At 38.0% G+C, this 15,292-nt stretch overlaps 2 protein-coding genes across 2 annotated transcripts in view; one reads left to right on the forward strand and one right to left on the reverse strand.

The window, feature by feature from the left end:
- Positions 1-11,259, forward strand: part of LOC145988967 (retinol-binding protein pinta-like) — a 50,785-nt gene extending 39,526 nt beyond the window's left edge. The window contains exons 3-7 of the mRNA XM_083124270.1: positions 3,851-4,010; positions 7,183-7,435; positions 8,111-8,221; positions 8,738-8,843; positions 10,796-11,259. Coding sequence (XP_082980396.1) covers positions 3,851-4,010; positions 7,183-7,435; positions 8,111-8,221; positions 8,738-8,843; positions 10,796-10,947 — 782 coding nt within the window. The 3' untranslated portion in view covers positions 10,948-11,259. The remainder of the gene's footprint in view (positions 1-3,850; positions 4,011-7,182; positions 7,436-8,110; positions 8,222-8,737; positions 8,844-10,795) is intronic.
- An 816-nt stretch (positions 11,260-12,075) lies between these two features.
- On the reverse strand, positions 12,076-13,923 carry LOC145988968 (ionotropic receptor 21a-like). The gene has a single exon (XM_083124271.1). It carries the CDS (start codon positions 13,921-13,923, stop codon positions 12,076-12,078), a length of 1,848 nt encoding a protein of 615 aa, XP_082980397.1.
- Positions 13,924-15,292: the final 1,369 nt, after the last annotated feature.

Consider the following 15,292-nt stretch of genomic DNA (forward strand, 5'->3'; position numbering starts at 1 on the left):
AATAAATATCAGATGCTGCTTGTAGAAAAATAAAATACAATACATTCTCAATACCCGCTTCTTTGGCTGGACAAAAGTATTCATACACCAACATAAAAGTTCACTTTGAAGACAAGAAATGAACTAATACCATGTCGTCAGAATTTAGTATGCATTCCTCTGTTATGGAGAACAGCTGTCAGTCTCTTTTGCATAGAATGAACAAGAGGCGTTGTTATTTCAGATGTAATATTGTGCCACTCATGCAAAATGACCTCTTTCAGTCTATTCTTGCTTGTTATGTCATGTTTTCGGAATCTGGTTTCCAAATGGCTCCAAAGATGTTCAATAGGGTTAAGGTCTGGGGACTGAGGTGGAGTTTTGAGTGTGTGGGTAGTATTATATAACAACCAAAGGCGGACAATCTCAGCTGTATGTTTAGGGTCGTTGTCCTGCTGGAAGTAAAAATCATTCCCAAGACCCAAATGATTGATACTCTGCTGCAAATTATTCTTCAGAATAGACAAAAATACAAATCTATCCATAGTTCCCTCAATAAAACGAGTTCTCCAACACCTGAGGCTAACATACAGCCCCAGACCATAACGCCACCACCTCCATGTTTAACTGTAGCCAAGAGATTTCGAGGCTCAAGCTCAGTATTGGGCTTTCTCCACACCAAAATTCTACCATCACTATGGATAATATTAAATTTATTCTCGTCCGTAAACAACACTTTATCCCAGAAGTCCAAACTTTTACTCACATACTCCTTTACAAATGTTAATCTGCCCTTCTTGTTCTTCTTACTGATGTATGGCTTCCTTCTAGGTGCCCTAGCTCTGTACCCTGATCGGTTGAAAAGCCTTCTAAACTTCTTGAGGACACTTGTTTTCCCAGGTGTTCGTGAACATGTGCCGACACTGCTGACGATGTTAATTTTGGGTTTTTCTTGATCATTCTTAACAGTCCTTGTTTCTCTCTCGAAGTAAGTTTCTGAGGACGCCAAACCCTTTCCCTATTTATCAGCACTTTTGTGTCATTATATCGTTTCATGACACTTTGCACAGTCGCACGACTTCTCCCAACTATGTCTGCGATATCAGAATATGATTTGTTATTGTGGTATAATGATATCATAATTCTCCTCTCTTCGATAGTGGTTTCCTTCCCTTTGCAGTCCATTTGACTTCCTGCAGCACGCCAACACCAAACCAACCACTTCCTTACACAGGTGCAACTGCAGTAAACAAATATCTGGCACTGAATGATGGAAACGGTTGTTTCACGAACTTTTGGGGGGGGGGGGGTTATAACCTGGCGTATGAATACTTATGACCATCCAGAAAGCAGTTCATCTAAAAATTACCCACATTTCTCATGACAATTTCAATTGTATGCACACAATTGCTTTGCGTTTCTATTCTTGCCATTCCAATGGAGCATATGTGCTATAGACTTGACTTGCCTTTACGGTCTTCTTTGTATAATAACATGTTTCATTCAGACAATGCCTTTGTATGAATACTTATGTCCATGACTGTACGTCATGACTGCCGCAGTTGCCAGTGCTTCACCACTATTATCCTGTAAGAAAATACAACTTCAAACATTGATAAGGTAATAAATGCATGCAAGAAAGAAACAGTCAAAATATGTAATATACACTCACCTGCTTTTGCATTTTCCTGTTCCAGTGGTTGGCTATCCTTGTTCTTCTACTCGGTCGGAAACGCAATGAAAACCGTTGCCCGGTACATCGTAAAGACATACTCGATAAGCGTTATTCGTAGTTTTTCGCGAACTATAACAACGAAGCAAAGAAAGCAAAACAACAAAGGCATGCAGTAAGAAGAAATCATGAAGGTACTCACCGTATCCGGTCCACGTAGGTCCTGGAATGTCCCTGTGGTGGATCTTCAAGTGGTTCGGTTTTCGGCGGCGTCATTTTACTCGTAAGTTCGTCCCCACCAATTCACGCGCTGCAGGCCCGCCTGGTCGCTAGGTGAAGCGAACGCAGAGCACGGAGGCCAACAACTCCCGACGAGTAACATTTTCGCGCACCAAATAAGAATCTTCCCTGCAGAAAGGCAAAGAACAAATTTTGAGACACTGTACTTACCCCTTGCGCCTACCTTACAATCACACAATATTCCGACATTTCTGCCAAAGGATCCAGTTCCCAGGATTCTTAGATCTTGTATTATTATCAAAAAAGAGTGATTAAAATGAACACCCTGTTCTCATTAGAATGTCACTTTCGCAGCGAGATTCCATTTCATTTCCGTCTTCTAGCCTCTAAACTCACTGCCTTTATTTTACCGACAATCTGTCACATGGCACTAGTTATATAACACTTTCAACAAGAGTACACTTAAATAGCAGTGTAACAACAAAATAATGAAAACAATATACACGCATATACCTTGACTGCATCAAACAAGCACAAGACGTCTCTCGACATGCTAACAGACATCGCGCAAGGCAGCAGCAACGCCTCACAGCGGCGAATCCACAAACTTTGCATACTGAATGTAGAATCTATAGAGGTGGATCCGGCAGCTGATGCACAAGTATTACTCGGCAAATTGTCCATGATTAATTTAATTAATTTTCTCTTGGTTCTTACGTGTTTCTAAGGAATAGATTTTTAAGTATGGTGGTGCAGAGGCTGTTAGCAACCTCTTTGCCGTTTCAACTCTTGAAGCTCTCCTTGGATAACAGAAAGTACATGAACATTGTGATGGGTAATTTGATTCGTAATACTTGTGCATTCCACCGTACTAATTATATTCCACACGAAATCAGTGACACCAACTTAAGGCCTGTGGGGCTCGAACCCGCCCAATAATTTGCCTGTTATTATATTTTATTTTTGAAATAAAATCCCCGCGATTAAGAAAACGAAATGTTTCATCATTATACATTTAAAGAATTTTCAGAACTTAATTACTGACCAACACTTATAATATTATTTCGTAATAATTTGTTACGTCTCCAATATAATACTTCCAGGGTCCTATATTATTTACATTATCTGTGATCACATCCCTTTTGGCAAAGTACTGGAGGATAAAAGCTTATAAAAATGAAATTGATAAGTACTAAAAACTATCAAAATAGACAGGCAAAAAATACCCCAAATACAGAATAGGCACTATAAGTGATGAACATTGATAGGTTGCTATGTAACACAATCCCATTTACTATACGGCAAGTAGCGAACACTCCCTTCGTGTGAGAGGTAGCGGAAGCTACAAAACACCAACCACCCACCCCTTCATATTTGAAGGATGTATGTAAGCATGTACTAAATACGTTTTATGCTAAATCTTATGGACACTGCGTTTGGACTCCAATTAAAAATTAACCAGTAGACCTACATGAAAACGGGTTACATAAGAATTATGCTTATTCAGTTCTGCGTTAAGCTGTGGTAACCAAATTTGATTTCGAGTATGCCTATGAAAAAGTGCAGGCTTTTTGGCGTTTCCCAATCGACCGCTCTCTTTTGAAATTCTATGAATAAAAAACTTGTGATTCGATCGTGATGGAATTTAAATATGGTACAAGTAGAAAGGTTTTAAATACAATTCTTAATTTTAATATTTTTTACTTCATGAAACTATCTCTACAGTTAAGAAAAGTTTCATAAAGCATCCTTCCAGCCGGATAGTTAGCATAAGCATCCCTTCACCTATCCCCAAAACTGGACCAGCTAGGAATTTTCACCTCAATCACCAGTCACCAGACCCTTGTTTCTGAGATTTTTTTTCAGATCCACAAAACCACTTTAGCTAAAGGCGTATTTATTATGCTTTGGTGTTCGTTTCAATCCTGTAGTTTGTAAAATAAACCTTGCATGTTACAGATGAAGATGTCTTGAAGTGTTACCTCAGGGACTGCAAGTACAGCTTGGACAAGACGAAAAAGAAACTCGACACCTTGTTCACCGTTCGCACAGCCCTGCCAGAATACTTCAACGACAGAGACTCTTACGGGAATCAGATGGAGAACATTATGGATGTTGGGTATTGTACAAGTTTCTCTTTACGGTACAATAGTTTAAGAAAGTCTGTGTTACTTTTGTTCATTGTTTGTTGATTTTATTTTTTTCTGAATTAGTCTTCACGCATTTGTGTTATAATTTCATGGTTAATGGTTATGGACAGTGCTCGAAAATTTTTCTTCAAAGCTAGGCCCAGCTCTGAAAATCAAGCGCCAAAATTTTGCATAGTACAGTATGTTTCAAAAGTCGCGCAATCCAAACTTTGAAAATATATATCATGAAAATCGTAAGAGATATTTACACCGGGTTTTCTGCACTAAACTAATCCTGTAGGCTATCACTGGGTTCATAAATTTATGTTAGCATTTATCTAAATAAAGGCAATTACATTATTTTTTAAAAAAAACATTGTTAATTTGCTGAAAACATCTGAGAACTGATTTTCAACAATAAATACCAACTCTTAAACAATTTGTGGGATCATTTGTTGGTGTTTGACTGGTTGTTGCTTTGCGAGGTACAGCAGAAGCAGGGCATTTTTATTTGGAAAACCTCTTGCACATGAGTGTAAGAATGAGTAGTAAAATAGTCTTCAGCAATGCACACGCATTCAATGTAACCAGGGGCAGCCTAGGATTCTTTCAAGAGCCCAATTTCGGCACAAAATCTTGATTTACGATTTTTCACATAAATATATAGCCAATACCTAGACAAATGTTGCATGCGACTGTTGGCAATATTTCGACCTGCTAGTGTTGCCATATACGGAGATATGTCTCTAAAATGGCACTTTTTACCCAACCCATAAAATCGTCATTCAAAAATTCATCAAACGTTGCACATGACCAATATTGGTCGCAAATGACAGACTGACATGGCATCAGTCATCAAATGTCTAATTATGACCCTTCGATAATTTCTTACATATTTTTCTTACTCAGAAGTTCATTTCTGGAAAAATTTCAATGCTTCTTTCCGTCAGTTATTAATTTATATAATTTTCTGTACGGAGTGAACTGATAATTTTAAGCAATGAAAAATATGTCAATGGGCGAGGGAGGCTTTATAATGCAGAAAACCAGGTGTACATATCTCTTACGGTTTTCATGATATACATTTCCAAAGTTTGTGTTGTGCGACTTTTGAAACACCCTGTATAAGATGCTGAGCATCACGGTATTCAAAACATTGCTAAATTATTTGGGAAAGCAGGAAATGGGTTGTTGGGGTACAAAGGGTAAGAAATTGTTACTGACTCTATGGAATGTTCAGAGCATTGATAAAAAAACAAAAACATTTGCTAACTTACGCTGTACTGCAATTTGAACTTAGAATCATCAAAATTTCGTACATATTACAGCAAGAGATCCCAGTCGCCAGGCTGAAATTTTTAGTCGCCATGGCGACCGAGATTTGTCGAGCCCTGGTTATGGAGTATTTGTATTTGCAGTTTTTCTCATTTTATGTATCTTTCTGTTTGTTGAGGTCAATCGCGAAGATAAGAAAAGATGAAGATTAGAGATAATTGATGATGTAAGTACACTCACCAGAGACATCCTTGCGCAAGTTGGGATTCGATTCCGTACTTCGGTAGTGAGATCGCGAGTAAATATACAGGGCTCTGTCTCCATGGCGTTTAAAAATTTTCACCTGCCGCCTGAATTTTCAAATTCAATTCTAAATTATTTTTTGAGTTTGCTTATGGAAATTTTCATTACTTTTTTTAAATGCCGTTCAATATGTTTTTTCTTAAATGTTTGTGCGTTTTCTGTATCATGTACCATTAAATCAGATTAATAAACATTCCATTATAAATATCTGCACTCTTGCTAGCTAAATGATAAGAGTCAGCCATGTATTCCATTATTATTCGTGCTGTTATCAGTAGAGCATTCTTTAGGAAGAATTAATAGTTTTTAATCCAATCTTGTTTTAATTAATAAAGTAAGTAAGTAAGTAGTTCTAAATCATATTCTGAAACTGTAGCAGCTTTATCTTTGTTGGATTCATGGCTTTCATAGCTCGTATTAATATATATATATATATATATATATATATATATATATATATATATATAATTTGTGTGTGTAATGCTGGCTCCTGTGAAAAGGGGCTGTCGCCTGAATTATTTTAAGTTTTGTCCACCCCTGTATATATGTGCTTATAATGTGTGCATGTGTGCCCACAAATAACTTCAAAAACAGACTGAATGCGAAAAAAAATAATGAAAAAATATATCCTAATTACTATAACAAAATTATGGAGAATAAAATTATATTTTTGCTATATCAGTGGTCCTGAAACTTTTTCCTCATTGTAGCCTTTAGTCGTAACCAAACGTCTATTGTACCTCCACCATAGGTTTTCTCCGAATGGTGGGTTTTGGGGAATTTTTTTGGCTGCCTGATTGGTATGTTGGAGCCGTGTATCTGGAAAAGAGCAAAATGGCATTCGGGCTGTATGTGGAAAGATGGTAAACAAATAAGCATTAGAATCCTACGTTCATTTTATTGGGTCTTCCTGCGTTTACAATCTTCATGATTAGTTACAATTACAAGAATAAAAATGTTAAACACATGCATGCTGAGAAGTACATAACAAACTTTGGTTTTCATATATTTCTTCCAGAGTTGTTGAAGAAAGTAAAGAACAAAAATAAGTTTGTGAACAAACTGTCAAGCACAATTTTGGAGTTTTTATTGTAAATCCTCAGGGTTTCTAGTGAGAAGGATGTGCCGGCATAGCCTGGCACAGTTTCTTTGTCTGGTTGTGCACATGAAACTTCCAAGCAGAGATTCGGCTAAAAATTTAACGAGTATTTTGTTTCAAAACATACAAAACAAAGAAAGAGTGTCAGTGACAAAATCGGCCTAATTTTCCTGTTGAGTGTTAAAGCTATGAAATCTGCTCTCTAGACCTGCAGCAAAAATGTTCTCGTGTGGTATTCTAGATCCAGACACTTATCTTCCGAGCTGATGGCGTAACCCCTTCAAGTCGTTCATGTACCATAACCCATGGAATATTTATTCTTGCCATAACTCTGGGGTTACGCGTACCACAGTTTGAGAACCGCTGCTCTGTGTTGGATAATGGAATCTGGATATGTAAGTTATTGTATTATGGACTTCTGTCACTTCAAAATAAAGAAAATAGATTTCACAATGTTGCTTTCGGTTTTCCTTTCCTCGTTGCAGATATTTCGTACCGCTTCCAAAACTGACCCCAGAAGGTTACAGAGTGCTGTTCCTTGGTCTCACTGATTACGACGAAGATAAGTACGATCTGGGATCCATCGCAAAATCCATTTTGTTGTGCAACGACATCTTGTACCTGAGGGACAACCTAACCACCGGCCAGGTACTTGTGATAAACGCGGCAGGTTTTACATGGAAGCATTTCTTGAGGTCAAGTTTGGCAGAAAAGAAGAAAGTTTTTTATGCTATACAGGTATATTGTTTTGAATTAATATGCTTGTTTTTATTAAATGGAATTACATAAACAGTTAAAGTGCTTTCAACATTGTGATGACAAGCTCTCTTAATCAACAATTAAACATTATTCATAAGCTTGCATTTCTTATTTATTAATAACGAATTGTGAGACAATTGCTAGATGCATCGTAATGGAGACAGTGTAAAAAGTTTTGTCTTTAATCAAGATGAATAATTTATAATATTTAACCGATAAGTGCACAAGAAGACTTCATAACTCCCAATGAAACGAAAATTCCGGTTCAGTAGTTGAAGCACATTTAGAAATTTCTCGTGTTGGTTAGTCAATTTTTTATTTTGTTACGTTGTTGGTATTATTGTAATTATTGGCATGATCTAATTATTCTTACTATTGTTGTACTTGTACTTTATTACTTTCATTTTATGGATGTAAGAATACATAATTCGTGAATTCACATTCATAAATTCGATTAAACCATCAACTGTTATCATTATGAAAACAATAACAATCATATTCTTAATAAAAGACACATCCTTCAGTCCCAATAAATACGCAGAGGCCTGTATTTAACACAGTACATGCATGCATCAGGAGATTTTAACCTACTTGCTGAATGTGACGTGCAAGAAAATTATACAACGATGGACAGATTATATTTTTCTTTTACAGGAGGCGTATCCATTTAGGATGAAAGAAGTGCACATCGTGAATGCTCCACCAATTGCAGAGAAGATCTTCGGAATGATCAAGCAGTTTATAACTGAAAAGATTAGAAATAGGGTGAGTGTAACTGTCACTGAGCAACCACATTTAAATCTAATGGTTGAGTTCCCGTAAGGCCGCTTAATAAATGTTACCATATCCCCTCTTACTATCTCTATGGTACAACCAAGGTTATTAGAATCATAAGCAACTTTTCGTTGATGATAAACACGTTCGATATATTGGGCTTACTCAAGGTGCAATTTCTAGAGGCGGATCGGTCGAAGATATTCAACGAACACGGAAGATGACGTAACATGAAGTAGGCTGGTTTCTGAAGATAAATAGTAGATGATGTTCAGCCTAAAATAATATCGAACTAAATAAATCAATATTCACGGCTAACTAAGTAATTGAATTTACTAAATCAACTAACTACATCAATATTTTTTAGGCTGAACACACTATAATATAATTATATCAGATTGATATCTCCCAAATAAGCTTCATTTCACGTTGAATTATTCTTGGAAACCCTTAATTAATTCAACAGTGCTGTCAGTTTAATGTATTGGTTGTCTCCTTTTGTTTCAGATTCACATCCATCACGACGATTTCAGAGCTGTGAAGAATTCTGTACCCGTGGACATGCTACCGTCTGAGTTTGGCGGGAAAGGCGAGTCAGTACACGTGCTAGTCGGTGAGTCTATCCTATATTAAGGGTGTATTTAACTACATGAAGAGTGTGGAATGTCTGGGATAGGAAATTTGTTCACCATTGACTCACTTTGAATATCGAAAACAGCAGGGTGTTATTCAGAATTTTCCATCTGGAGGGAAAGGAGTGTAAGCGTAGGTCGATTTGGGGGTCAAGAGACATTTTGAATACCCAATGCGATCGAAACTCTACAGTTAACCACTACTGCCGGAGTTCATTCTAATGTTGGATGAACAATGCCTACGCTATCCAATATTTGTAAATATGTATGTGTGCCTTTAATTTTCTAGTGTGTGTGTGTAGTGTAAGTTTTAGTTCAAGAACAGTCAATTTTGTTTAGATTCGGCTTTCCTTTACTTGGAAAGTAAATATGGGTTCCATTGCCATATTAGGGGTATGACACATACAGACACGCCCCTTTATCGTACCAATCAATTTAATAAAACAGGGAGATGGAATGAGTTTTCCCCCCGACTGAACGTTCATCAAGGCTTCTTCCCTCATAATAAGATGATCTGTGGACGCCAATGGCTAGGTATAGTCCTTGAATTGTAGGCGCGCGCACACACACATACAAACACAAACACACAGATGTCCTGGTGGCTGAGCACGCAAGCGATCAACTCACAATGTCACCACTGCAAATTTCAGATTCGAATCCAAGCCTGTGTATGGGTGTTTAGCTTCATCTATTTAATCTATCATTATTCATCCTCATCGTCACGATTGCAGAAAAAAACGACTTAAAGTAAGAAAATACAAATATACTATATTATCAAAGCTAAATCCAATCTCATTTAATTATCTTTTTCCTTGGATCTGATCAACTCCCCCCTCCTAACCTGAAACATTTGGAAAACTAGTTTGTGAAAGTTAGGGGATGCTTGCATGGATCAACATGGAAAAAATGCAGGGGGTGGGGTGATGTCTATGCAAATTATGCTAGTGGGGGATGCTTTATAAGAGTTTTCTTAACAGGGGGGATAACGTCACCCCAGATTCCTCCACTGACCGCTGCTGCCCCCCTGAGAAAAACTCCTGCCGGCGGCCTTGGATCTGATAGATAACAGTACCTTTAACACAATGTATGAATGTTCGTCTCATATTTTATCTTCATTTTTGCATTCTTCCGATGATATGAATGTTTGAATGTTTTATGTGTTGCATATATAACAGTAATAGAAATCAATATTGTTAATAATGAATTAATTTATTCTTCCATTTGAACGCGTATTAACTGATTTATGGGACATTTTCTGAGGAGAAGAGTTAATTTCTGAGCATCTTTCTGTAATGTTTCGGGGAACGAGTGTTAATACCGCGTGTTTCAAAATGATTTGAACGATTTCAACTCCTTATAATTTTTTTAATTAATTGTGCAATTTACTTAAAATTTTACACATAAGTACTATAACTGTCCAAGTTTTAGTGGTGAAAATTGTCTAGCTCTCGCTGTAGACTTTTGAGAGGTGCGTTGAAAACAAGCTCCAACTCTCTCGACATCTGCCTCAGATGTGGAAGGCCTACCTTACGATTTTTCCTTGCAAATGCATCCTGTTGTCTTGAATTGTTGATACTAATTGCGAATGGAGTTCTTTGATGGTGGTTCTTTACGAAATTTGGTACGAAACTCACGTTGAACACTCACAACAGCCTGACTAACATGAAATTGTAGGACGCAAATTGCTTTCTCTGCACCGCAGGCAGCCATCTTGCAACTTGCCATTCTGCCACCTGGCGGAAGAACTTCGAACTACTACGACCATGCCAAACAAAACTCGAGGATGTGGTCGAAAGTATTTTAATACAATTTTAATCGTTGATAGTGTTTTAACGCTCATGGAACGATTTCTTATCGTTCAAATCATTTTGAAACACGCTGTACTACCTATGTTATTTGCCCATTTAACACAAGTATTCATTGTTTCCCGCAGGAAAGTGGCGAGAAGAAATCAACAGACATAGAAAATGGATCCTGGAGCAAGCGGCTCAGAAATCCAATGAACTTCGAAGACCTGGGAAACCACTGACACACAGCGACCTCTTTGGAATAGAAGGCTCGTTTCGCCAATTGGAAGTGGACTGATGCTGGCGTGGTTGAAAGTAGTCCATACCTAGAGTATATTTTATACTTAAACTATATTAAGCATCACCTATGTTATCATTAAAATCTAGTTCCTTGCAGCCTTTTAATCATAGCCTTTCTATTTTTCCACTTTCGAAAGATGCATTTTGTCCCCGATATTCAAAATGTAAAGAGAACCAAGATTTATTTAATAAGGTGTAACAAGAGCCTGCAGGAGAGCGTATATTGGCCGTGCAAAATACAATCCCATGTCGATTTTGCATGTACTAAACGGAACGTCTCTTGAGCGCCTCGATCCACCATGAATGTACAGTAACGAGGGAAGCTCTTTTTCAATTAACACATGGAATTATTATTCCGAGAATGAACTTATAGATTGTGCAGAATCGTGCATTATATTTATATTCAATCATATGTTTACAGAATAATTCTTTCTTACTTGGTGATTTGTTAAAATATTACATTTCCAACAACGAACTGCTACTGTACTGTGCACTGTTATTCTGACATAGTTGTAATTTCATATAACATATGCAAAAAGGAAACGTCAAAAATTATTATCCTTATTGACATGCCGTGATACAATATTGTACAATACGTTTAGTAAATGCTATATTTGTTTCATTCTTTTGATGGTTAAATACCCTTAACACATGACGAAACACCATGTTTGTTTGAATTTGTTTTTAAGTCCACTGAATGCACACAAAGGTTAATCGGGACTGGACCTACAGTTTAAAGTGAATACCGAAACCACTATGTGTCTCCACTGGGTATCAAACCCGGGGCCCCTTGATTACAATGCGACAACCTTACCAGTACACCATCGAGGAGGCCCCAGAACACAATGTGTTTGGTCTTGTTACTAGAGAATAGTTCGGTTTCTCTAGAACCTAACGTGCACATTTCTGTGAGCTGGAGATTTTTGTCAAACTTTAGTGATAATATTGCTGAAAAATAAAGCGAGGTTTCCAAAAGTTACAGAAAATACTCTTAGAATAAAGCTGAGTAAGTGATTTTAAATGCTGGAACAAATCATTACATCGAGATATTTTAAGACCTGCGTTTCCGTGTGCTTATTGCTGAGAGCAAATAATATGAAGACCGGCGGACAACACTGTCGGTTGGTTATTTTATTAATCTGGTGTTGAGCACCTCGAACAGGAAAACAATTGAAGATACTATGATGCCAAAGGCAACTAGAGCGAATGCTCCTACCAAGTGGGACAGGCTCAATATAATCTCTGAAGTTTCCGTCTCTTCACCAGATGCAACAATTTCTGTAGCATTCTTGACCCACATGAACACCAATCCCGATTCGACAAGTCTCGTAAAAACTATATCGAGTCCACGTTTTATGTATGAACCTTTGGGGAGATACATTATCCCATAAAATGTCAATATTATCTCATCGCTAATGTGAACATCCTTCCCGATGTTTCTGAATTCAACATTCAGGAAATATTCCATAGCTATCTTGTCCAAAGAAAACGCAAAGCTCCTTTGTACAGAAACTTGATTGAGTGACGTAGGAATGTCTAACGTGACGTGCCACTTGTCATAAAGTAACTTGTCTACATGATCTTCTGAGTTAACAAAGAAGTCTCGTATGTTTGGCGGACCTCCAAAGGGTAGTTTTGAGTGCAAGAGTTCTTCAAATGTGTTGATCTCTGGATAGTATTGAGGCACTGTCAAAAAGCTAACTAGAGCCCCACCGTAAGCTGCGCATATGATCAAAGCATAGTAGAGAAATATCATGTAGAAGGATCTCAGGATTGTTGAGTTGGGATGGCTAGTTACCGATACACCGAGGAGGGATGATAGATTGTACATCCAGGAATATGAGTTACTTTTGAGAAGCTGTTCTCCATATGGTAGTCCCAGCAACTTCAAGAATATTAGAAATATATGTGTTGCAACACAGCCAGCAACAATGAGAAGCCATATTGAAAGGTTAAAGGGGAGAAATATACTCATCCATTGAGGAAGCATTGTTGCTTTTGGGACCGAGAAGATCATATGTTGCACAGTCATGAAAGTGGTGATGTCTAGATACGAGGAGTACTGTGGAATCCCGAAGCAGTTTGCAAACGCAACGTCTCCACGATCGTGCATCAGGTCGCCCAACATTCCTATGAATGTTCCGTTGTCCAACATTCGTCCCCATAATTGTTGATCAGCAGGAGCGGCTGCCTTAATGGTGAAGTTCATGGCGTTCGCAGCAGAACTCAGGATCACGCCTTCGATCCCAGAAATGTCATCTTCGGCGTGGACGAATACGTGTGGGGGAAACGTGAAGGTCGAAGCTCTGATGGGACATCCATGCATGTCACGTGTCTTCTCTTGGAAGAGGCGAGTGTTGCTCTGAAATACACGCCCATTCCACACGTCAAGATGGACCTCCTGCACAGCGTCTCCGCAACCGTGATCTGTAAAGGGGAAATATGTGTATGCAGGCGATATAAAAGTACCTGCTGACCTGAAGTTTATCAAGACAACAACATTTAGAACTTGTTTTCCGAACAGTTGGGTAAAAAGGTATTGAAGATCTTGAAGATTCGTTTCATTACTAATTACCACAACGAACTTCACTCGTGGATTCCAAAACGTTAATCTCTCCGACAACTTCAAAGCTATCTTAATGCACTCAGGGTGTTCCAGAAAAAGCAGCATACCGTTAGGATCTGGCAAATCTGGATTTACGTCAACTTGAAACCCTTCATTGTATATTATAGTCGGGAATCTGAAATAAGTTCCAAAAAACTCTTTCATATTTTGCTTCGAATTCGATTCCACGAACATAGGAATGAACACACTTGCTTTGAAGTATTCGTCCAAGATTGTAGCAACTGCTTTTAATACATTGTTCGAAGAATAATCAAGTGATGAAAGAAGCAAATCCTGATTTCTTTCTGCAAGGGCTACTTGACAGACAGTCATAAGCAACCCAATTAGTAACCTGTAGATCGTCTTCATCTTGTCACACTATTCCATCTTCAGCTGTAAAAACAAGAATTTAATGAAACCTTCCACATGCCCTTAAGAAGTCTAATATGCTGTATTGTGCTATGGTATAGTGTATAGTCGACGAATTGTCCATCACCATGTTCATTTACTCTGTTTTCCGCAAAACGACAATAAGCATAGGGCATCTGCTCCACTAGTAGCAATTCCCTTTCTTAAAACATTATATGGTGTACAATAAAAGAGAACGAGAATAGTAATGGACAATTTGCCTCCTATTACCTTAGCTACTGATTGTCTAGTCACGGATACTTCTAGGCTGTAACTATTGTATTGAAAGTCAGTGGATTTGTTATAACTCAGAACTGCCTGTGACTGTACAAGGATATATTATTTCAAGTGATCGCAAATGATAGTGACAATTTGCAAATATGAGGCGGCGACGAGATGAAATTAAGTATACTTTCAGTCCCATCTCGATATCCAATCATCTGGTTGGTTGGTTGGTTGGTTGATTTGGTTTATTTTACCTCCCTTTTCCACCAGTTTTGGCTAATCGCAAAGATGAGGATGAGTGATGATGTGATGAAATTGATGAAGGGACACACACAAAGAACATCCATGCCCTAGAGGGATTTGAACCCTGGATCCTCCAATCATCTGTCTTGATCTGTCTCAAACCATTTATGGAGACCATCATGGTGGAATGTAAGCCCAGGACAGGGGCGGCGCCAGGGGAGTGCGAAGGTGTGCTGCACTCCCTTATTTTCTTCCGCAACCCTAGATAATTAATCCTGGCGCCGCCGCTGACCCAGGATCATACACATCGATCTTCAGTTGAACACGAACATATATGGTCTTCAAAATGCTGTCATACATAATGCATGCATGCGTGTGTAATATGGGTACATACAAACACACACACACACACATTTGCGCAAATATTCGCAATAAAACCTTTGAAATGTAGTGTGTGGTTTACGTGGGGAGAGGTGTGTCGCAAATTTTATGACGAACACGATATACTTGTATGTTCGTAAATGTAAAGCTTAGGGAATGAAATTGTTGTGGCAGCTGGATATCTTGTGTAACCAGCCTTGTATTGTAATTCAAGCAAACTAGGTGAACGCATTTCAAGATAGCGGAGTTTAGACCTAACTTACCGTAACAAAACTTTGAAAAAAAAAAAGAGAAAAAATCCTTATTAATAAGTGAAAATGTATAGTAGTACAGGAAGTTCTGATTCAGTGTTTTTCTTTTGTTTCAACTAGCATGTTTTCTTATTAGAGAGTATAAAACATGTTGAAACAGGCAAGAAGGATTTGACTGACATTGGATTCACCCATTTTCCTCTTATTCCCATTGTTCTGGGTTAAAAAGA

The sequence above is a fragment of the Lepisma saccharinum genome, chromosome 6, assembly GCF_977018435.1.
Source record: "Lepisma saccharinum chromosome 6, izLepSacc3.1, whole genome shotgun sequence".
Taxonomy (NCBI): domain Eukaryota; kingdom Metazoa; phylum Arthropoda; class Insecta; order Zygentoma; family Lepismatidae; genus Lepisma; species Lepisma saccharinum.